Below are 23,727 nucleotides of genomic sequence, written 5' to 3'. Positions count from 1 at the left end.
TATACACAAATGAACATATAAGTCTTTTATATACATATACCATATATATAAGGCGATAGCTTTTGATCTTTGAAGCTGGAAGCCCCTAAGCATCCATATATGGGCGTGTGAAGCCGAAAGTGGTCAAAAGTTGATTGAATTTGGTCAATACGAGTTTTACTTTTTTTGTTTTTCAGTTTTGCGATCAAAACAAAAGACAAACGCATTGAATAGCCCTGCCTAAAATGTCGTCTGATTGAATGTATGTATGTTTGTAGTTGTTGTTGTTGTTTATGTTGTTGCTGTCATTGTCATCGGCGTTGTTGTTGTCGTCTGACTGATATGCGGCGCTCTTCCCCATGACATTGGGAGTGCCACCCTAAATGGCTGCAAGTGGGCAACAAACCAAAAGCAAAAACAAAAATAAAAACAATGCCAATTGATGACGATTCCGTTTCCAAACATTTTGTGGGTGAGTCAGTCGAGCAGAGCGGCGCACTCACTCAATTGTTTTCCATTTTTTATTTATTTACAGTCGCTGATTAATTCGGGCATAAACTAAAATACACACTGCCACTCACACTTGTGTTTGTGGCTGTCGCTGTGCTTGATATTGGCTATAATGTTACCTTATAAGGTATTCGACTGCGACTTCGACTGCGACTGCGGCAACAGCTGTTTTTGGGGTGCTTGCTGCTTACAGCAATCGATCAACTTGCAAACGCCGGCTAAAAAGGGGCGTGGTGATTTCCGACACGTTCACTGATAAGCCAAGTATGTACATACATATGTACATGATGCACACCCGAAATATGTCCCGCATGTGTGCTGCACCAGAAATCGCAGTTAAACAAAACAAAAACAATGAAAATAAAATGAATTTGTTTATCATTCGACTTCCTGCGAATGTGAATGTGATTTCCCCTTATTTGTATTTTGTTGAAAATCAAAACATATTTGGTTTTTTTCTTAAAAGATTAGTAAGCAACATCTTATCGCCCCCATTGACCATTGTATCGTCATCACCATGATTCATTCGTATCTCGATTGATATTCATAAGAAAACTAGTTGATTTTTTTCAGTTCTTCATCGCTTTTTATTGGTTTCAAGCGGTTACAAATACTTTTTATCTTTTTTTTTCATTTCATTTTATGGTAATATGTACTACAATATGTATGTAGGAATGTTTTGGGTAGGAATGATTAATGCCGAATATAAATATTAAATATTACCAATGTGCGTATGAACTCGTGAATTTCGATAGAACACAAAACTGGCTAATTGCTTATGTGTAATATGTATGTAGTATATGGTAAATGGTATGTTTCTTTTCGTATAAAAATGTTACAAAAAAAATGTAGTTTATCTTTGTTTTGTCTCTTTGTTGTTTTTGTGGTTGTTGCGCCGCCATTGCATATATCGATGCCTCTAACCCCGTCTTTTTGTCTTTGTTGTCTGCATCTCCCTCCATTCTAATGCGAAGGGCGAAACAATGGATGGTTTTTTTTCGGGGGTGAGGCGTAACACAGACAGGACCACGCCCAACGTCAGCGGCTGCTTAGAAACATTTGCGATGAACAATAGATGGGCCGGACTCATCGTATTCCTGCTTCGAGATCCACATCTGTTGGAACGTGGAGAGCGAGGCCAAAATGGAGCCACCGATCCATACGGAGTACTTGCGCTCTGGTGGTGCCACAATCTTGATCTTCATGGTGGACGGAGCCAAGGCTGTGATCTCCTTCTGCATACGATCAGCGATGCCCGGGTACATGGTGGTGCCACCAGACAGCACAGTGTTGGCATACAAATCCTTACGGATATCGACATCACACTTCATGATCGAATTGTAGGTGGTCTCGTGAATGCCACAGGCCTCCATGCCCAGGAACGAAGGCTGGAACAGCGATTCGGGGCAACGGAAACGTTCGTTGCCAATGGTAATGACCTGTCCATCGGGCAACTCGTACGATTTCTCCAGCGATGAGCTAGAGGCAGCGGTTGCCATCTCTTGCTCAAAGTCGAGTGCCACATAGCACAGTTTCTCCTTGATGTCACGTACAATTTCACGCTCGGCTGTGGTGGTGAATGAGTAGCCACGCTCGGTCAAGATCTTCATCAAATAGTCGGTCAAATCACGACCAGCCAAATCCAAACGCAAGATAGCGTGTGGCAAGGCATAACCCTCATAGATGGGCACAGTGTGAGTGACACCATCACCAGAGTCCAAAACAATACCAGTGGTACGACCAGAGGCGTACAGTGAAAGCACAGCCTGAATGGCCACGTACATGGCTGGTGTGTTGAAGGTTTCGAACATGATTTGAGTCATCTTCTCACGGTTGGCCTTGGGATTCAAGGGGGCCTCGGTCAACAGGACGGGATGTTCCTCGGGAGCCACACGCAGCTCGTTGTAGAAAGTGTGATGCCAGATCTTCTCCATATCATCCCAGTTGGTCACAATGCCGTGCTCAATAGGGTATTTCAGCGTCAGGATACCACGCTTGGACTGTGCCTCATCGCCGACATACGAGTCCTTCTGACCCATGCCAACCATCACGCCCTGATGGCGAGGACGACCAACAATTGATGGAAATACGGCGCGTGGTGCGTCATCACCGGCGAAGCCGGCTTTGCACATGCCGGAACCGTTATCGACAACCAAAGCGGCAACTTCTTCGTCACACATGATGCTGTAGATTGATTTGAGTTACTGCAATTGGAGAAAAAAAAGACACGCCGAATATGTACACTTAAATCGACAAATCCACAAAACTCAGACAACCGCTAACTACTGACTGCTGTCTGCTGACTACTGACTGCAACAACTACGAAGTGCTATTGCTATACCCAGACTTGAAAGCCGCGTACAACGCACACGCACAAAGAAAGACTCAATTATTACCTTTTAAGGAAATATAAGAGACGAATGAAGTTTTTTCAGATTCTCTGAATTTACCGCTGCGCAAACTTTGCACAATGACTGACGCTTCACAATTGAACCGACGCCTACTTATTTCAAAAGTGGTTGAATTTTGACTAGTAGAGATAGAGATATATCGATGGCACTATCGATGTTTTTTAAATTTTTGTACATATCGATTTGCAACGGCAAATATCGGTGTTACAAATTATTGAATCCTTTATAACTAAACATATTATTAGTAACTACTTTTGTGTGTTATAAAAATGGCTTTATTTAAAGTAAGCGTAAGCGAAATTGGTAATATATCGGTTTTAATAGGGAAATATACCAAAATGTAAAAATGCCCTCTGGTTACACTTTGTGGGGTTCGTTGGTATATATCCCAAATGCGTGTAAATAGGCGCATCATTTCAAACACAAATTATTTTCGTCCTTTTCCAAAAATCTAGACTCTTCGAAGAACTTTTTTTTTTGTAACATCCATGGGTTCTCATTGGACATAACAGACATTTGTCAAAAAATAATTTCTTTCCAACAAATACGAAAATTAAAATCACAACAGCATTAACAAGATGACGTTGCCACTCTTCTAAAAATTAATCATTGATCGATAACAGATAAGACAGCTAGTGTGAAACAGCTGCTCAAGCCACCGAACAAAACGCCGTTTGTTTTTAATTATTCACCATAACTTGTGCAATTATTAGTGTTTTACCATATAATTAAGAGTTATTTGCTTTGGCTTCCGATATAAGCTAACAAACATCGCTCATCTCTAGTCTTACACCAAAACCATATCACCTACATACTTCCACCCACAAGACAAAGCGGCATTGTGAATTTGTACATTTGTTGTTAATAATATGGTTGACATAAATCTTGAATGTGTGGCGTTGATTGAGCCGCGATCATCGACATCCACGGAACAACAGCAGCAGCAGTATCTCGAAGCGGCGCGCATTCTGCTAGTGCTGTTGGAAAATGTACTGAGCCAGCCAAATAACCTTAAGTTTCGCACGATTCGACTAGAGAACAAAGCGATCAAGGAGAAACTTCTGTCGCTGTCGGGTAGCGAACGACTGCTAGCCGCAATTGGATTCAAACGCACGGCAGCCTCCAATGAATACACATTGCCCAGCGAGGTACCGCTGCAACATATACAAAAGTACCGGGACGAACTGCGTAAGCGGCGGGAGGCGTGGCTTAACGGCGCAGCGCCAAAGAGTAAGTAAAACTGGATTTTATACATGCAATTGTAATTTATTCACTTTCCATTGTGAAGGCCCACTTAATAATCATGCGAAACCCGTGTCAACAACACAGCCAGAAATGCCAGGTGTATGTGCAACGCCTTTGTTCATAAAACCTTCAGTGCCCTATCAGCAACGCATACGGTTTCCACGGGTCCTGGTAGGTACATTCTATAAAATATCAAATTGCACGCTAATACGGAATTCCTCTACCAGCGCACTGCCAACCGATTTCTGCAATCCTTGGAGCTGTATAGCGATGCAGTTATGCAGTATGAGGATAAGGCGCTGCTGGCCAGCGGCCTCAGCCTGATTCCCGTCGATACGCTGACCTCCAATGCCAACGAGAAGCTCGTTGGTATGCAAGAAATGATTGCGTCTGGTCAGTGTCAGGAGAAGGAACCTTGTTTTCGAGATCTGTTACTGGTGGAGCTGGTCAATTGGTTCAAAACCGAATTCTTCGAGTGGGTCAACACAATACCGTGTAAGGTATGTGGCAGTGAGGACGGCAAATTGCGTCGCACCCAGACCGAAGGTGATGTGCGCGTGGAGATTACTGTTTGCTGTGGTCAGGAGACAAAGTTCTATCGCTACAACGACATATCGCAGCTTTTGGTGACTCGCAAGGGACGCTGCGGTGAATTTGCCAATTGTTTCACATTCCTCTGTCGATGCCTGGACTACGATGCCCGTCTAGTGCACTCGCACTTCGATCACGTGTGGACCGAGGTCTATTCGGAGACACAATTGCGTTGGCTTCACGTTGACCCATCGGACAATGTGGTGGACTCGCCGCTAATGTATCAGCATGGCTGGAAACGTAATATCGATTATGTTTTTGCCTACTCACGGGACGATGCCCAGGATGTAACTTGGCGCTACACTAATAATCATAAGCAAATCCTGCAAATACGCAAGCTGTGCTCGGAAAAAGAGCTTATCGATGCATTGAATGGCATTCGAGGAAAACGCCAGCAATTTGTGAGTGACGAACGCAAAAAATTCCTAAGTCAGCGGAATTTATTCGAGGTCATTGAGATGACCCTGGAGCGGTAAGCATTTGAAAACAGTGTACTAATTTATTGTTAAAATGTTTTTATTCTATAATTCTTGAAATTGCGCAGCACGCCGACTGAGAACGAGCTGAAAGGCAGGAGCTCTGGCAGTTTGACGTGGCGACAGTCGCGTGGCGAAAACTCATTCAGCAATGTGAGTCACACTGTTTGTTAATTTATATTGTCTATATGACGAGAGACGATTTGTGCATTTATTTAATTGCAGATTTTTGTATTTACCCCCAACGACAACGAAGTGGAGAAGCGTCAATTTAATTTACGCTACAGTTGTTCCAGTGATACATACGAACGATTTATCAAAGGTTTGCGGCGCAATAATTACCAAGTGTATCTAATCTAATCGCAGTTTATGACCGATCACTTTCTTTTTTTTAGATGGAAGTAGGGTGAATATACTCGAAACTTACAAGACTTGGCAGAGTGCGCAATTCGCCTCAAAGAACATATTTCGCAAAGTGGAACACGATTGGAAGGTCACATATTTGGCCAGATTAGGTAGATTTGCACTTAGATTACTCTCTTATCCATATAATAATTATAACCAAATATATTTACAGAGGATACGGACAGCGCTGAAATAATATGGAAATTCGATTTGAGTAAATCAAATCTGAAAGTTAAACAATACAATTTGATTTTTGACACAAAAACCTTTGGCGAAGGGAAAATTGATGTTAGCATTGAAACAAGTAACGGAAACAAAAATATTGAAAACTCAAATCAATTCCAAATTGTGGCCAAATTAAGTGGTGGGGTGTCTTGGCAACACTCACAGCTCTTCAGACAAGCCTTGAACTCAAGGGAGTATCCTTTTGAGCTTCACGTTGTGCTGCACTAGCTATATATCCAAAAAAAGAACATGATATCTTACAGAACAATTCCAAATGCATTGTTAAGTGTAAATAAGACAACCATATATACTATATACATATATATATATATTTATATACAATGTACAAAGTTTCAATGAAACATTAACGACTATGTACGTCCAAGGTACGCAGGATAATAAAGTCACAAAATGAAGTCACAACTTGCCAGTCAAAAATAAAACTATCGACTTAAAAAATTATTCTTCAAGTGTGTGCAATAAAATATAAAAAAAAATCAATTGAAATATTACTTCACTTTTAACTTAAAGTAGAGTGTACAAGCTGGTCGGAATAGGATATAGGACTCAACTGTATCATGATTAAATATAAGAACTAAATTACAATTCACTATTGACTAATTCGAACCATTGTCTCATGGCCTCGCTTAGGACAAGCGGCAGTTGGTTTAGGTCCCGCACAATCACGTAGTATGGAAAAGGAAAACTGTCTAGATATGAGTTAATATTAACCGAACCATCCTTGTTCACTTCCACGTGTTGTATATCAAGAATGGAATTCTGAAAAATAGCACACGATTAAAATCGCCTCCAATTGAACTTAGAGATTCTATACATACCTTATTATCTGGATTATCGATGATTATGTAGACGAGGAAGATACGTTGCAAGCGAGCCAATTTGATGGCGTTTTTCACTTTTTGGTTACCCTCGCTAAATATGTTGCGCCCGTCGCTCAGTACGAGCAGAAGATTCTCAAATAGACCGTTATCGCCACCAAGCCCGCTCTCCTCGATGTTGATGGTGCGTATAAAATCGAGTAGACCAGCTATCTTCGTTTTATCCTGATCAAAATTGAGGGCACTCACCAAACGCGGTCCATCAAACTGTTCGGTGTGATTCAGAATGATTTTGGGCGCTTCTCCAAAAGAAATGATGCTTAGCCGACCACTTTCGAGCAGCGTCAGTGCTTGTGACACCAAGGAGATAGCCTCTAGTGTGAGTGTCTTGGAATTGTTGTGATGCATCGACTTTGAATCGTCAATGGCAATGGTAATCTTATAGTCGCGCTGTGCCGGCTTCGTGCGACGTAACCAGATCTTGTCTTTGCGGAATTGTGATGCAATATACGGTATAATCTTCTTCATATTAATGCGACGTCCCGTTCGATAATCGCCCTTGAGTCGTGTGCATTTCGTTGGCTCCAAGATAAGACGCAATTGTTCGCACAGCTCGCGAGCGTTCTGGGTCATGCGATTCGATATACTCGACCAACTCTCGTAATCCTCGTGCTGCGGCAGGGTGGCACTAGCATTGGTTAACTGTTGTTGATACATTTGACGCAGCTCGATTTGTTCGGCTGTGCTCAGATCCTGTGCATTTGTGCTCTTATCCAGCAGAAGCTCAGTGTTGCTGTGCGCTGTGGTCTCGGCACTCCGTGGCACTGTCATTGTAGGCACCACTTCACCCTCGATTTCCATTTGCTCGGGTGGTGTTTCGAGGCGTTCCTTTGATTGTTCCGTCTTGGAAGGTTTGTCCGACTTCTGATCTGTCTTTTCAGAACTCAGTTGTTCAAGTTGTGGGTCTTCTTCTGGATTAACTGCAGACTCATCCTCTTCCATAAGCTGATCAGCGTTTTCGGCATCTGCATTTTCGTCATCCTTCTGCTCCTCATCCTCTTGGTGTTTGATTTGCTTGGATTGCTCCTCTGTTGCATTGTCCAATGTGGTTTTATCGCTGTTCTTCGGTTCCTTCACATGCTGATATTCCTCGGCCTCTGCATCCTGTTCCGCTTGATCCTCTTTTTCGCCCTCGTTCTGCTTGGACTCCTTCAGTTGATCAATCGTTTTCAGCTGCTTGAGTTTGTTTTGCTCAGCTTCACCTGTATGGAAAAAAAGAGATTAGAGATTTGTGTAATTAAGAATATATTCATTGACTAATTACCTAGTGAGCGTTCTTCATTAGTGCGTCCTTGTTTACGCTTCTCCTGAGTTTCCTTTTCATTCTTTCGATCCTCCTGGGAAACAGTTTCCTTGGTCTCAGCCACTCCTTGGTGACCTCCATCGTTTGTCTAAAATTTAGGTAATTACAGTTTGAATTGGTTACCTTTAATATGTGCAAATAAATACTATTAAAACTTACATCATTTTCAGCCTGTCCAACGCCATCCTTCTCTTCGCCAGTTTCCTGCTCGTCCATCTTCTGCTCCTGCTTAACATCTTCTTCCTGCTGCTGCTGCACCTGATCCGCTGAGCTGTTTTGCGCCGTATCCGGAACAGATTGAACATTTTCCTCTTTGCTAGACTTGTCCTTTGACTGCGTGTGCTCCTCCGGTTTCTCTTCGCGAGTTTCTGGCTCAGCATGTGCTTCATCTGGCTTCTCTTCTTCCTCCTTATCGAGCTCGCCGCGAGTTTGAGTTTCTGGCTCCTCGTTATCTTTCTCCTCTTCAGCAGCGGCGTCTTCATCTTCTGCCTCGTCTTTGTCATTTTGCGTTTTGTCCTTTTCGGTGGATGTTTCCTCTGCTTCCGAGTCGCTGTCATCAGATTGTGGCTGATCTTCTTTGGTCTCTTCCTCCGCTGCATCTTCCTCTGCCTCTTCGGCTGGCTGCATGTTCTCCTTCATTGCATCAATATCAAATGGATTCTCGTCGTTCGCCTGTTCGTCTTCATTGTCATGACCCTCGTCCACATTGTTCATATCGCCCAGATCCATTTCTTCAGGTTCTGGCGGCTCTTCCAATTCATTGTGCATGGCATTCGTTTGTTCTTCATCAAGCTCTGGTTCCTTCATGTCATCAATATCCTTGGCTTGCTCCTTGCGTTTATCTTCACCACTTGGTTCGTTTGTGGCATCCAATCCATCCTTCTCATGCTCGTCCTTGCCATCCTCTTTGGCCGCATCGTTTTTGGTGTCCAGATCATTGTGCTCATCCTTCTCATCTTTAGTGCCTTTACCCTGATCCTCTTCATTCATGTCAGGTTCCTCTTCTTCCTCTTCAGGTTTCTCCTCGTCATCGCCCCAGATCTGTTCGTCCAACTTCTCGGCACCGTCTTCTGTTTCACCCATCTCTTTGTTGAGCTCGTCCTCCTCTTCGGACTCTCCACTATCATCCTCTTCTGGTTTGTCCACGTCCTGCATTTTGGCGTCAAAGTCTTCGCTCATATCGATACCCTTCTCCTCCTTGCAGTCGGGCTCTTCTTTGTCGCCCTCATCCTTGCGATCCTCTGGCCGTTTTGCATCGTCCAGTTGATCCTCGGACTCAATCTTATCGGATGCATCGTTCTCGCCAGTGCCATCTTCCAGACCAAAGCCCTCGCCATTCTTTGACTCCTGTTTGGCTTGACCTTCCTCGTCCTGCATTAGATCCGGTGGCACACAGAAACCCTTGCTGCCAATCTCAACAAATGCGGTCAGCATAATGGACAGAATCTTGGCGGAGATCTTGTGGGTGCCGAGCTGCTGTAACAGCATGTAATCAGCCAGTAATTGATACTGCTCCAGTACGGGCAACAATGCCACAGCGCGGCGCAAACAAAGCAGCTTCTCCTTGCTGGGATCGGCATGCTTCAGCACCAGCAGCACATTCGAGAGCTTTTCGAGAGTGCGTGGCATACTCAGCAGTTCCCAATCCGCATCCAGTTGGCCAGTCAAATGCTGCTTCAGATGCTGCTCCTTCAGCTCGGTGCCATTTTCAGATTCGTTTTCCTTGTCAGGCTGTTGGCCATGTTCCTTGTAGATCTTCTGCAGCGCCAAGAGCACTGCATGGGCAATGTTTGCAAGCTCGGCATCCACATTAGTCAGCTCAATGGGCTCTACCTCAGTGGCTGACGGCACTGTAGTGCTATCCAATGTGGTTAGCAATGTGAGTAGTGGTTGAGCCAACGGCAAGTGCTCCTCATGTTTATCCTCTAGCTGCACCAACACTTGCTTAATGTTGTCAATGATCTTCTGGTAACTGCGCTGATAATGCTGCAATTTTATGCTGTCTAGGAAGTCTGTATTCGCAAGCTCCAGCTCCTGCAACAGCACTTGGCTGCTACGTAGGACTTGACTGCAAAGTTCGAAGAGTTCAGGCAAACGCAGCGACTGACGTTGAAGCAACAAACTATTTTCGCTGCTCTCCTGACCGGGTGCACAATGGAGTAGCAATTGCCATTGGCGCAGTACATACTGGATTTGACAGAGCTTATGCTTCAGATGGACGCATTCATCCGCATTGCGGGCAAAGCTCAACTGAACAGCTGTTGCCTGCTCTGGTAACACAATATCTGCCAGCTGTCGCAGCTTATTCAAGGCATTCCGCAGTTCATGCAACTGCCTTGTTGAACTGGACAGCTGCTCTCGCTGATGCTGCACCAGGAGGAACATGTCAACAGCGAAACCCTTGATACGCTCGATATTTGGGGGACCCAACTCCGACAGCGGAGTGAGCATAATGTTCTGAAGCAGTTTCAGCTTGAACACACTCTTCATGTAGTACAGATCCAGCTGCTGGTTAAGCTGTCGCCAATTGCCAAGAAGTGAGGGCAGCATGGCTTTGATGCTGAATGGCGGCAATTGGAAGTTCTCGAATTCGTTACGCAGCGAGAGCTCCATGAGACCCGTCTTGTAGTTGAGGCCCAGACGTGAGAGCAGCTTGAAGAGATCGATTAATGCCTTGCGCTTCTGCTGCAAGATCTGCTTGGCCTGCAGTTTCTGTTGTGGTCGTTCCTTGCTGCGATCCACGTTGAGGTTGCGCAGATGCTCACAACGCTCCAGCTGCTGGTCCACCAGCTCATCCAGCTCAGCAATCAACGGACCAAAACCAGTATTTGCGAGAGTTTCCCGCACAATGGTGCGAGCGGTGCCAAAATGTTTGCCCAACTTTTGCAAGATTGACGCATTTTCCTCACCCAGATCCTGAGCATTGTACTTTTGACGCAACTGCTCACTGGCCACAAAGTGTTTGCTGTACGTTAGATAAGGCATGGGTTTATTTTTAGCCGACTTGCTCTTGTCCAAACTGTAGTCCTTGACGGTGGCGTCCTTGGGTTGGAAAACATCACTGATCTTCTGCTCGAGCTGCAGACGATGTTCCTTAAGGAACTTGTTCAAATTACGGTGCACGGTGGCCACATTGTTGCGCATGCTAAAGTAACTCAGATCCTTGTTGTAGCTCTGGATCTTGACGAACTCTCGCAGCTTCTTCTCGATGGGCAAGCGACGCGTCTTAACGGTTTCAGCCACCTCGTTTGCGAACTGTGCAAAATACAATTGTAGATTGTGCAGCGCTGCAATCAGCGGTTGGATTGGTGCCTCCTCTTGCTTTCCGCCGCGCTCCCGATTGTGCAGATACATCTCGAAACCGTGCAACAGCTGAAGACGCACATGGAAGTCGCCATAGCTGGATGCCTCCACAAACTGTCGCAGTGTGCGTATCAACTCGGGCAATTCGGCTCCAGTTTGCAGCAGATTATAGATGAAGAACCAATATCGATATGCTTGTAGCTCCACTTGTTGCCCCGTCTGATTAAGACAGTTGCGCCAATGTTGCAACTCCAGTTTCGTCCAGCGCTGCACAAACTCAGCGACCTCAATCTCCTCCGCCACCAGATTATTGTTCTTGTGAGCCACCTCGTTCCAGAGTGACAATTTCTGACGCAGCAGCTGGAAGCCAGTGTTGAAGCGACCCACACTGGCATTGGCGGGCAGCTTGCGGATGCGTGCAATGACCAGTTTAATGTCCGCGAGACCAGCGTGCTCGGGATACAGTTCAAGTTGCTCCAGCACACGCTTCTCTATGCGCTCCATGACTCCCATGCAGCCACCGACCTCCGAGATATTCGAGTCCTTGTAGTAGTCGTAACTGCGATTTGCCTGAATGTCCTCCAGCTCAATGTCCTTCAGCTGACGCTGCTGCAACGCCAAGGCAAAGGCCAAGCCATTGTAGATGGTGCTATCCAGTTGAGGACTCAACGCTGTCTTGTAGTGTCCATGCAACTGAGCAAAGACCTGAAGACGCGCCTGATATGGTGCAATTAATTGGAGTTCTGAGCGATGTGATTGCTGTTCTTGATCCTTGTAGTTAACCGGCGTATGGCTGCTCATCACTTCAATGAAATTGCGCACTAAGAATACGTAATCCTGTTCGTTCACAATCTCCGCCAGCTTAGCTTTGGTGTTGGCCTTCTTATCCAGTTTTAGAACCTGCTCTAACGTTGGTTGATCGACAAATTCAGCAAAGTCCTCGTCCAAATGAGTCGGGAAGTTCTCTTCAATTTCTTGAAGTTCCACCACCTCATCATCTTCAATGCCACCAATTGTCTTAGTCTTGTATAGACTTTCTTCCTCGGCACGCTTATCATTGCGACGCTTCTCCTCCAACTGCCAGGTCTGATTGCAGATGCTCAACGCATCGTCGTAGGCAACAAAGATCGTCTCATCAATGGTCGAGGCAATGGTGATGAAGTTCCGCAACTCGCTGAGTTTTGCCTTGAGCAGGCGGAAGTACTCGTGTTCGCAGTGGGGCAACTTGGCCAGCAATCCGTAGACATGACTATTCCTGATGGCCAATGGACGCTGCGAGGGGAACTGCACAATCTGACTGATGGTGTGCTCCAACCTCTGTGCTTCACTGGAGCTACCCGCCACCAAGAGTCGAGAGAAGAGCACCTTTAGTTGCTCGAGGCCGAAACGCATTTGATTCACAGCACATTTGATGGGCAGCACAAAGTCCTGATAATAGGCAGCGTAACGGGCGAGCGTGTGATGTACAAAACGTTGAGCATTTGCCAGCCACAGCTCCAGTTTGTTGAGCAGCTCGGCGCTGCTCTTCAGCTGCGCTGCATCGGCTAACTGTGGACCCACAAAGTATGACCAATTTTCTCGGATGGCTGTGATTATTTTGTGCAACGCATTGCAGTCGCAATTTGACTTGAGGAAGTGCGTCAGATCCTGCACAAGTGAAGCATAGAGACACTGTTCGGGACGCAGAGCCAGTTTTTTATTGAGTTGCTGTTGTTGCTGTCGGGCCAAGAGCAACTGCTGCTGCAACTGCTCATAGATTTGCTGGCCAAAGTGTTTGTACTTCATGATGATCTTCATGAAGTCGTAGGCAGTACTCAAATGGCTAAGGCAATCAATGTCCTCAGCTATGTACAGATTCTTCAGTCTGTTCTTTTCCACAGGATCGATTAGGGGCGCATGTGTGAGCACACTCAACTCTAAGGCACCAATCAGCGTGGTTGCCAGTGCAGCATCAAAGACGCTGTTCAAGGGCTGCTGAGTGTCAAGTTGCAACTGCTGCAGCACCTGTTTCAGGTCTGTGATGCAGCTCTCAAAGCCAACGTCAGTCTGCTGCAACTGCTGTTGGATTTTCTTAATGTATTCCAATTCCTGGAGCAGTTGACTGGCGTTCTGCTGCGCCAACTGTTTATTGTTCAGCTCTGGACTGTGACGACGACTCACAAGCTCCGCATTCTGCCAGAGCAATTGACGCGTCTCTTGCAATGACTGTCGCCAAGGCTGCAGATCGCTGAGTGGCACCGACAGCAGTTGACCATTTGACTGGCAAATCAAGGCGAGCAACGCATTGGTCAATGGCGGACCTTGATAGTTATAGCGACTTGAGAGCTCCGTCTCTGTTGGCGTCTGGGCACAATCGATGCGTGTGGCAATATTCTCCAGTTGATAGCTTTGTAGTGCATTCAAATACTGACGTTGATAGCTTCGCAATGACCTGTAGCAGCTGCTGCCATTGAGTTGCAGTTGCAGTTGCTCAAAATCAGCCTGTTGTAGTTGCTTGGCCGCTGACAAGATCTTGCCATGAGTTGAACTATTAAGAGTATTTAGACATCTCCATAGCTGGCTATTAAGGGTAATTATTTTCTCGCTGTAGTCTCGATTCAATTGCTCATCAAAGTCAGCGTTGAGTGATCGGCTGAGCACGCGATCCATGAAATACTCACGCAATGCTGGTACCAGCATCTGATACTGCTGCAGCTGCTTGACCTCTAAGTCAACGACATGCTCATCGCTCGGTTCCAGCTTGCCGCCAGACAACGTAAGCTGGAGTTGCGTCATGTCTATGTCCACCTCCAAAAGCGTTTCTGGTTCACTGTCCTGTTTGTCCTTTAGTTCAGTTTGCAATTGCAGCAGCTGCGTTATCAATTCATTCTCGTCCAGGCTGGAAGTCAGCTCAAACTGCTTGAGCTTGAAACTCTCAGTGTATGCTCGCTGGAAAGCACGCCATTTGTGGGCATCATCGGACTGTAGAACCAACCACTTCTGTAACCAGAGTTTGCTGTCCATGCCACCATATTGCGGCACCACATTCAGTAGCTGATGCAGCTGCTCCGTTTGCTCGAACAGTGCAATCTGAAATAGATTTAGAATTAATAATTGAAGGAATTAGAAGAAATACAATGAACTCGTTTCACTCACCTGCTGTTCTAGGTAGTAAGGTTGGAATTGTGTAAACTGCTTGGCATACAATTTGCTGGCAGCATTGATTGGTCGCTTCGTCTGCTGAACATAGTTGCTCAACTTCTCCAGACTGAGAAGCAGCGATTTGTGCACTTTCAGGAAATCAGGCCAAGCCTTTAGAATGCCTGCGAGCAGATGTTTCTCCAACCACTTGAAGTGCAGCACCAGTTTATGCATCAATGGAATATGCAACTCGTTGTTTTGCAGCAATAACTGCTGCGATGTGGCCAACAAACGATTGAACCAATGGAATTTGTTCAAGAACTTTGCATAATGCGACAGCTCGAACTTAGCGGAGCTCAAATGCTGCTGCAGTGCTTCAAGCAGTGCATCGAGGAAAGTCGAGAGGTTGAGTAAAAATTCATTACTGTATTTGTCGGTGATTTGGTCATTTAGCAATGCCTGGGAATACTGTAAGGCATCCAGCTGCTGTAATTTGGTTACTGGTTGTCTTGGAATCTTCTTGAGCAGCAATTGCGCCCACAAAGCTGTACTCAGCGCTAATGCGTTGTCATCGGCAGCATTGCCAGGTTGCTGCGTTGTTGCATAGTCACGCAGTCGTGGAAACAGTCTTCTATGCCAGGGTAGATCAGTCAACGATAGATGGAAGCGTTGCCCTTGCAACCGCAAGCAATCAAAGAGACTCGAGGACAATTGCTGCAGTTCAGGTTGCTCCGAAAGCAATTGTTGTATGTAAAGATGCCTCAATTGCAGATCTCCAAAGGTGCTAGCCTCATACAGCATGTATAGGAAAAAGCGACGTAGCTGCTCCAGATTCAGTTGATCCAAGTTGAGCGATTCCATGCGCTGGAAGAGCGATGCCAACTGCTCCTTGGGCACCTCGTCTTTGTTCGTTGTTTGTAGCAGTAGCTTCAACGTCGCCGCTTGCAGTTTGATAAGCGTCAATTCGTTAAGATCATCCGTGCAAAGTATGACATCACTAAGATAATCCACCTGCTGAACTGCATCGGTCTCTTCTTCGCCGTAAGCTTCCGTTTGTGTTAGCACCACTTCGCGCAGTTTGTTCTGATAGTAAGACAGGCCAAAGCCCATTAAGTCCATGTTAGCCGCATACACATAAACTTCCATGGCGGCCACGTAGATGGCTCGTTTCAACTCGTATCCAATGTGCTTGTAGGCAGCGCTAAGAAACGCAAACTGCGTCAGATGCGAGATGGTATACGCATTGAACTCTGTGAGCTGAGTGATCTGACGATGAATGCTCAACATGCAGTTAATGGCTGCAATTTGATGCACGCCTTGACCGTGGACAATCGCACGCATATCATCAATGCTGTAGGCATCCTTGGCCATGGATAGCGACAGTTCCACACATCGATTGCGCATGGCACGCGACAATTCACCATTCTTGGGATCCACTGTGAGAAAGGCGCGGAAGTTGGGAGATTTTCGCACCACCTCGGCGCTATCTTGGGCACTGATACCCTTCTCCGCAATCAGCAGACTGCCATTAGGTTCGAAGACAGGATTTAGACGATCCAGCACTGCTGAAGAGCATAGATTTACATGCTCCAACAATATATATTGACCGCATTTTAACGATGTCACAATACGTGAATCAACCCACTCGAAGGAGCCACCAGTGTTGAGGGAATCAGTTGACTTGAGGTACGATTGGAGTAGGGAGAGTTGTGATTTATTCTGTGGCAACTGCTGGAACAAAGCAATGCGACATTGTTGTGGCGTTTCCAGCAACTTGTTGATGATATCGTCAAGTGCCGTCAGACGCTGTTCAAATAATTGCAGCTCCTCTGCTACGCTTTGTTGCTGTGAGTCTGCACATACAAATAAAATTATCAGTAACAATTTAGGGATTATCAAAACAGTTACTCACCTGTGGTAGGTCGCACCAGTTGATTGTATTTGCTCCAAGTGCGCCACAGCTGCTCCACAAACTTTGACTCGTTCTGCAGTAGAAAAGCCTTTTGCACAACGCCAAACACCAATGCCTGCACATTTTTGTAAATCTCCTCCAGATGACGATTGAGATCAATCTGAAAGGCAAATAATTTATTAGCTAATCAATGTTAATAGTCAAAAATTGAACTTACCTGTTGAAAACTGCCCGTAACAGAATCATCAATGTTATCCGAATTGCAGACACGATTTGAGAGCACACACAGGGCATCAATCAACTTGGTCTTGCCACTGTCTGTGGCACCGCAAAGCAACAGAGGCTTCTCCATATGCACCGTCTCCACAATTTGCTTGAGCAACTGTCGCTGTGTGGACAAAAGAAGCGGCGCCTTCTCCTGACGCTGAGCTGAACCCAAAGCCACTTGTTCACGTTGCAAAACGACATCATTAAGATACACCTTGTCCGCTGTCCAATAGAGCGCCACATCTTCGGCAATGGCATTCAACTGTTCAGCATCGCAATTGAAAACACCGGCAAAGATGTTCCTAATGTACAATTTGTCCTGGTCACAACGCATGCGCTGATAGTAAACCAGTTGCATGCGCTCGTAGAGCGTGAGTAAAAAGTCTTTGAAGGCCACTTGGAACGTTGTGGATTCGGTTAACATTAGGTAGCCAGTCTCAGGATTGTGTAGCAGATCACACCATCGCAGAATGTCACGCAAATTGAACTCGTAGGGACCGCCCTTGTAGCCAAATTCCATGGTGGCCACACCACGATCCAGTTGCTCCGAGAAGCGCACCAGGCGAGCAGCCAAATCGAAGGTTACTTCACGCGTAACTTCAGCTGTAGATTGTTTGCTGAAGAGCTCAAAAAGATTGCCCTTGGGCAGTTGTTCCGTTTCCAAAAGAGCGCCAAAGTGTTTGCTAAGTTGTTCAAAGTAATTCGCATACTTGATATTCACCACATGCAGCAGATCCTCGGTGCTCAGCTTGCGCAAATAAACCTTGTTGAACCGATTGAGGAATGATTGTGGCAATCCTTTGCGTCCGCCGCCCTGTTTCAAAGGATTCTGACAGGCAAAGATGCGCGTTGAAGCCGTTAGCTGGAAACTCTTGTTTAGCTCTGGGATGTAGACTTCACCACGATGATCGAGCACCGCATTGAGACCCTCCAGCACCGATTGTGGTGCCAGATTCAGTTCATCGAGTAGTATCCAAGTGTTTGGGGCCTTCAGGGCAGCCAGCAACGGTCCATCGCGCCACACAAAGCTGCCAAGCTGACTTTGTGCCTCAACACGTTCCAGTAGATTATCTTCAGCGGGCAGATCGGTGCCGAAGAGATCGGCTAGATCTGTGTGCTCGCAAAGATTGATGCGCACAATCTGGTAGCCAATGGCATGCGCTATACTCTCCACAATCGAGGTCTTGCCCACTCCAGGTGGTCCCTCTAGTAGCACCGGTTTCTGCAGCGAGAGAGCAGACAGCAGACGGAATAGATTCTGTTTGGTAGTCGGTGCATCGAAAAGGAAATCTGCATTGGCCGGCGTTAAGCGTTCTCTATTGACATCAATGAAAAATGGACGTATACCAAAGCTGCGATCATCAAGTTCCACTTGTTGACCACGTTTCTGGGTCACGTGTGACAGCTCAAAGTGTTCGTCGAGTATCTCGCCCGCCTTTTTGATGGCATACTCGATGATCGTTTCCTTGAGCGCCTCTATTTGCGTCTGTGACTCATGGGGCAGCATCTCCAGCGCATCCAGGAAGATGGTCTCCAGTCCAAAGATGGCCTGCTCCGCAAATGTGAGATGCGCATTGCTGACCATGTAGTTGGCCCATGCCAATATGTCGCGCACAGAAAACTTGAACTTCTCGTTGGAGTCGCGTATGAACAGCACGATTTCTACCAAATAGTCGGCTATTTTGTGCGTGTTCTTCAAGGAGCTGCTATTGGATTCACCACGATGCATGCAATTGTACGCAATCTCGATGAGATCCGCTTTATTGTCCGAGGGCACACACCAAACCTCAGTGAAGCGATTCCTCAGCGCTGGTGACAATTCCTTCTTGCCGAAGTCACCGCCTGGATTCATGGTGGCCAGAAACTGGAAGCCCGCCTTTGCCTGAACCACAAAGTCCTTGTTAATATTGTTAGCTTCATTTTCCACCATATCCTCCTCCACAACGCCGCCCTTCTCCGCCAGCAGTACACTACGCTCTGGTTCCAATATGCAGTTGAGACGTTCGAGCACTGAATCCTCGGCGAGGGAGATTTCATCTGCCATAAAGTAGGAACCTTCCTGCATGGCATAGATGAGCGGTCCATCAGCCCATTCAAAAAGTTTCTGCGTTTGATTCTCCTGGCTGCGGCAGGGACGTAGTCCGCCCAAGAAATCCGCTCCCTCCGTGTGCATGTGGCAATTGAGAATACGCAGCTGCACATTCGCAATGCTTGCGAGCAGTTGGCAGACTGTAGTCTTACCACAACCAGTTGGACCCACCAGCAACACTGGCTCATCAAACTGCAAAGCCTTGGCGGTCAGTACCGCCATCCGGGTCATGTTGCGAGTCCATACAATGTCGCCGCGCTGCTTGAAATTCCTTATGGCCGCAAGAATGTCGCGACTAACAGCAGAGGTCTCGCGCTTGCTGTGAATGTCAAAGAGCAGTTCCAGATCCACACGCTTCTTGAAGTTGCCATACAGTGTCTTTTCAATCAGCTCCAGCTCCTCCGATGTGCGTACTTTGGCCGAGAGAACCAGGTAGCCTTCCTCGATTAAATGCTGATTCCAATCGTACTTCGTATCCAGCTGCAGTGACTTATCCGCTAACGTATAGCGATTGCCCCAACGGAAGAGATCACGCAGCGTGAACACTTGTTTCGAGGTGTTCTTGCGATGCTGCTGTAACTGTGTCATGCACTGCACCATCTTTCGCGCATAGGAAGCGGGAATAAGGCAACGCTTCTCCAATATGGTCTCCAGCTCGGCACGCGGTATATCCGCAAAGTGCAGCTCAATGAAACGGTTCTTGAAGGCACGTGACAGCGTCTTCCTGCCACCATAAAGTCCTGGGGGATTCTGTGTGGCAAAGAGCATGAAATTGGGATGCGCCTTGACCAGCGTTTGAGTTTCGGCAATGTACAGCTCGCGATTATCGTCGAGCACACGATTCAAAGCCTCCAGGATATCCGTCGAGGCCAAGTTCAGTTCATCCAAAATGATCCAATAACCATGGCGCATTGCTTGCACCAAGACACCTTCACGGAAGCTCAACTTGCCGGTGACATCGGCGGCATAGGTGCCAATATACTCCTGCAGATCTGTGTGCTCGTGATTGTTGATGCGTAGACAACGATTGCCACTCCTCCGGGCCACATAGTCAATTAAACTGGTCTTGCCCGCACTTGTGGGTCCCTGCAGCAGAATGGGCAGCTTTCCAATCGAAATGATACGCGCCAAATCCTGTAGATTCTTCTTGACGCTGTCCGTCAGAATGTAGTGCTCGCATGACTGCACCTCAAGACCGCCTTCCTGTATCCAGTAGCCTTCAAATTGTAGGTAATTCTCACCTAGCTGCGGCAGCGAATGATTCAGCACAGCCTTTGCATTGTGCAGCAGCGCATCACGAATGAGCAGCAGCACAATTTGATGTGATTCGGGATCCAGTTGAGTGAGGAAACTCAAACAGAAGCTCTCGTACAGATTACGCTCAATGGAACCGCATAAATTTCGAGCGCAAATCCTTAAGCTGCGACAGAGTGTACGAAGAGAGTAAACTGGACGGTTGCCGAGGCCATCGTTGAGCTGGAGCTCAGAGAGACGTCGCAGATTTTTGTATAGCTGAACAATGCTGTGCACAGCTTTGCGTTGTATGCCCGAATTGGCTAGATAGTCGCCCACGAGAAGACTCAGATCCGCATCTGTAGTCAGTTCGTCCACGAAGAATTCGGTAAAACGATTGCGTATACCAACAGGCAAATCCTTTTTGCCAATATCTGTGTTGGGATTCATGCAGGCGAATATACGAAAGTCAGGATGTCGCTTCACCGGCATAAAGTCGCCACGTTCGAGTAAAACCACCGATCCCTCTGGTTCTAAAATGGTAGACAAACACTCTAGTGTCTCGGCGGAAGCCAAATTGATCTCGTCCAGCAGCACCCAATCGCCGTTACTGATGCTATTGACCAGGGAGCCGGGTATGAAGGCAAACGATATATTAATGCTCTTGTCGAGCTGCGTCTGCAACCGTTGCAGCTTCTCACGCAACGTTTGCCAGCGTGGCAGCAATGGATTGTGCTTGTGCTCTGCCTTTGTAAACATACCATTGCACACATTGAGCATGGTGCGTATGATGACGCTGTGGCGTCCACTGTTGAAATGCTTGGCAAAGATCAGCAGAAACTGTTGATTCTTTTCCGCATTGAAAGTTTCACTGAACAGATGCTCAAACTCGTAGCGCAATGGAGCAAGCACATAGTTCAGTTCTACAGGTTTAAAGCCACCAACGAGATCAGAAACATCCGATTGATTGTTCATGTTGATGGCCACAAGTTTGTGCTCCGTACGCTCCGCCAAATACTGTACCGATGACGTCTTGCCCACACCAGTCTCTCCCACCAGCAGCACTGGCTCCGAGTGGCTGACACATACGGCAATACGTTCCAGAATGCAGCTGGCTAGCCGCGTAAAGGAGAATGTCGCTCTCTTAGCCTGGAACTTGGGTATAGCTCTCTTGGTCTCCGTAGTTAGCTTCAGTCGTTTTGTTGCACTTTGCTGACCATTGATTTCCTCTTCCTCGAGCTTTGCCGGCAATGATGCACGTCCAATTTTAAAAAATTCCTTGCCGAATTCGACATCCGGCTTGTAGTCATTGGCAAAGTGCTCGCATCGTGATCTTATAATGCCCAGCTTAGCACCAATATTTGTGATCAACGCTGTTTTCTCCTTGCTATTCGGCAAGTACGAACAAAACACGTCGACGGCATTTTGGAAGACAAAGTAAGCACATTCGGAGCTCGTCACCGAGAACTGAGCATTCGCACGTTGACACAGTTTAACAAGATCACGCGTGGATACCAGACGGCCCGAGTTCGGCATGGAAGACAGCGTCACCTGCTCGAATGGCAATGCCACATAGTTTTCCGTGGTGTCGGCCTTGTCATTGCTCTCCTGCTGGCGCAAATTATCAGCTGATGTGTGATCGCCACTGGAGAAGGTCAGAAACACATCGACAATGCGATTGGCAACAGTTGCCAGTTTGGAATAGTTGGTGCTCACAACTTTGCACAGTTCATTGCGAGAAAGTGGCAGAATGTTGATGGTATACAAGTATTTCTCCAGCAAAGAGTAAAGAGACTTTTGACTCGAGTTGCTTGACGATTTATTGGTGCTGTTAAGAGACAAAATCATATAGTTTATTTAATTAATAGGATGATAGGTGTCTCAAATTACCGCACTGTGACAAACAGCTGAAAGCCTGGCTCAATCTTGACGCAATCCCTAAAGCCAGGCACGCTCAGGGAATTGCGTTCCAGCAGACTGCTTAATATCGTATAAGTGTCCTGTGTGGCGGCATCCAGATCCTCCAATAGCAGCCAATAGCCATGCATAACAGCCTATGAAAAATAGTCCATAAATGAGGGAATACATTCAAGAGTGTTAACATGCCACACTTATTTACCTGAGTCAACACTCCGGGCAGCCAGACAAATTCGCCGGGCACATCTGTACAACGATATTGACCCAATAGCATTTTACTGTCAGTCTGATCCCCCAACTGTATACGTAAGAATCCATTTCGTTTGGCAAGAGCATCGCCATCCTCCAATACCATTAAATCTTCCAATGGTTGCTCATCGGCTTTTCGCTTGCCGCCTACATTTTTTGGTGCTTTCGGTTTCTTTTTCGGCTTCAGTAATTCATCCTCTTCTTGCGCTTCGCGCAATGCTTTTTCACGCATTTCAAACTCCTTGGGCTTCGGACAAATACGTCCAGTCTTACGTGCCAAGTACTCAATTAGAGTAGTCTTGCCGCATCCAACGGGACCAGAAAGACAAATGGGTTTTGCCGCGGCCACTCCCAGCGCAATACTGCGCAGATTGACAATGGTTGAGTCGACTTTTACGATACGATCGTAACAGCCATCAGTCTCGGCATAGAAATTCTGATTCTCCTTGTTGAAGATGGGCATCAGCACGCCTTCAATATTGGTTACGCTCTGATGCGCCTTCTCCAGCTTTATGGTCAGCTGTTGTTCCGCCAAATCAGGTAAATATTCACATTCCGGGCACGTGGCGGCCAGGCACTGTTGCTCCTCAAACTTTAGCTGTATCTTGGGTGGAATTTGTGCATTCAGTTGATACAACTGTGTGGCTGTCATATCCGTTAGCATGGCCATGATGTGATTGCAGTAAAGGGTTGTCAGCTGACAGCCAAAGTTATGTTGCGAGTAATTAGCAAGAAACTGTGACCAGTCCCAGAGTTCTCTGTAGTATACGACATCACTCTTTAACAGTTGGAAGCAGCACTGCACGATGTCTATCACTGATTTGTCTTCTTTTACAACTGCAGCACCATTTGCTTGTGACTTCTTTGCCTTTTTACTTGGGTTCTGGCTAACCAGTTTCTCTTCAAACGGCGCTGGCTTGTTGCGAAAGTAGCTCTTTGAAAATCTAAGCGAGATGTGGAAGTCGTAAATCATTTGCAGACTTACCGAGTACCGTAACTTACCTCTTTGCATCCATGGACAGATGCAACAACTTGGCCAACGCAATTGCCTCCAATCTATATTGCTGCACGTTCTCAGCTGGATCACATTGCAGCGACATCGTAAGCAGCAGCAACAATTGCTCCTCAAAACTGGTGGCAATGGGCACGGTGTAGTCAGAGATCGTCAACTGTTGGCTGAGACTGCCGAACAGTCGCTCCACATCTTGTTCTACATAGCGCTTGAATTTACAGGGTATATAATGAATATATTATCTTTACTTTATTTAGCATGTTTTGATAAAACGTGCTCACTTACTTTCTTCTTGAGAAACTTTTGCAAACTTAAGACAAACACATCCTCTTGAGGCTGACTGGCGGTTAGTTGTAATAACTGTTGCGCACTGCGCCGCAGCTTGTTGATATTTACGTCCATAACGTTGTTTTTAAGTGCATTAATATTAAAATTAAACGCACTGTAATTTCGAACGACGTATCAACAATGCGAATTTTTAAAACACGTGCAGTGCAGTTGCCCGGTTGAAGTGTGACCGCACTTGTAGAACCTAAAAATCACATGAATATTTCTTCTCAATATGTACGCAACAGTTTGTT

General features: G+C 46.3%; 3 protein-coding genes across 3 annotated transcripts; 1 reads left to right on the top strand and 2 right to left on the bottom strand.

Annotated features, from left to right (window-relative positions):
• Positions 1-1,052: 1,052 nt before the first annotated feature.
• Positions 1,053-3,036, bottom strand: LOC117567888 (actin-42A). The gene is made up of 2 exons (XM_034248159.2): positions 2,886-3,036; positions 1,053-2,693 (listed from the first exon to the last, which is right to left on the bottom strand). The coding sequence occupies exon 2, from the start codon at positions 2,667-2,669 to the stop codon at positions 1,539-1,541; it is 1,131 nt and encodes a 376-aa protein (XP_034104050.1). The 5' UTR covers positions 2,670-2,693; positions 2,886-3,036; the 3' UTR covers positions 1,053-1,538.
• A 716-nt stretch (positions 3,037-3,752) lies between these two features.
• Positions 3,753-6,168, top strand: LOC117571919 (peptide-N(4)-(N-acetyl-beta-glucosaminyl)asparagine amidase). Its single transcript, XM_034254396.2, has 7 exons — positions 3,753-4,130; positions 4,189-4,316; positions 4,373-5,208; positions 5,281-5,365; positions 5,438-5,534; positions 5,608-5,727; positions 5,790-6,168. The coding sequence occupies exons 1-7, from the start codon at positions 3,770-3,772 to the stop codon at positions 6,068-6,070; spliced, it is 1,908 nt and encodes a 635-aa protein (XP_034110287.1). The 5' UTR covers positions 3,753-3,769; the 3' UTR covers positions 6,071-6,168.
• Positions 6,169-6,428: 260 nt separating this feature from the next.
• Positions 6,429-23,641, bottom strand: LOC117571918 (midasin). The gene is made up of 11 exons (XM_034254395.2): positions 23,432-23,641; positions 23,137-23,354; positions 22,088-23,078; positions 21,859-22,022; positions 16,597-21,796; positions 16,380-16,539; positions 14,483-16,320; positions 8,204-14,416; positions 8,006-8,132; positions 6,682-7,943; positions 6,429-6,622 (listed from the first exon to the last, which is right to left on the bottom strand). Exons 1-11 carry the CDS (start codon positions 23,546-23,548, stop codon positions 6,443-6,445), a joined length of 16,470 nt encoding a protein of 5,489 aa, XP_034110286.1. The 5' UTR covers positions 23,549-23,641; the 3' UTR covers positions 6,429-6,442.
• Positions 23,642-23,727: the final 86 nt, after the last annotated feature.

Source organism: Drosophila albomicans, chromosome 3 (assembly GCF_009650485.2).
Source record: "Drosophila albomicans strain 15112-1751.03 chromosome 3, ASM965048v2, whole genome shotgun sequence".
NCBI lineage: Eukaryota > Metazoa > Arthropoda > Insecta > Diptera > Drosophilidae > Drosophila > Drosophila albomicans.
This window is presented reverse-complemented; position numbering and strand designations above follow the sequence as displayed.

Bases quoted from the DNA above. Each gene is read 5' to 3' on its own strand.
- LOC117571919 (XM_034254396.2), top strand. From the start codon at position 3,770: ATGGTTGACATAAATCTTGAATGTGTGGCGTTGATTGAGCCGCGATCA. The intron at 4,131-4,188 runs GTAAGTAAAACT...TCCATTGTGAAG, and splicing joins TAACGGCGCAGCGCCAAAGA to GCCCACTTAATAATCATGCG. The intron at 4,317-4,372 runs GTAGGTACATTC...TTCCTCTACCAG, and splicing joins TACGGTTTCCACGGGTCCTG to CGCACTGCCAACCGATTTCT.
- LOC117571918 (XM_034254395.2), bottom strand. From the start codon at position 23,548: ATGGACGTAAATATCAACAAGCTGCGGCGCAGTGCGCAACAGTTATTA. The intron at 16,540-16,596 runs GTAAGTTCAATT...TTTGCCTTTCAG, and splicing joins TTACGGGCAGTTTTCAACAG to ATTGATCTCAATCGTCATCT. The intron at 7,944-8,005 runs GTAATTAGTCAA...TTTTCCATACAG, and splicing joins TAATGAAGAACGCTCACTAG to GTGAAGCTGAGCAAAACAAA.
- LOC117567888 (XM_034248159.2), bottom strand. From the start codon at position 2,669: ATGTGTGACGAAGAAGTTGCCGCTTTGGTTGTCGATAACGGTTCCGGC.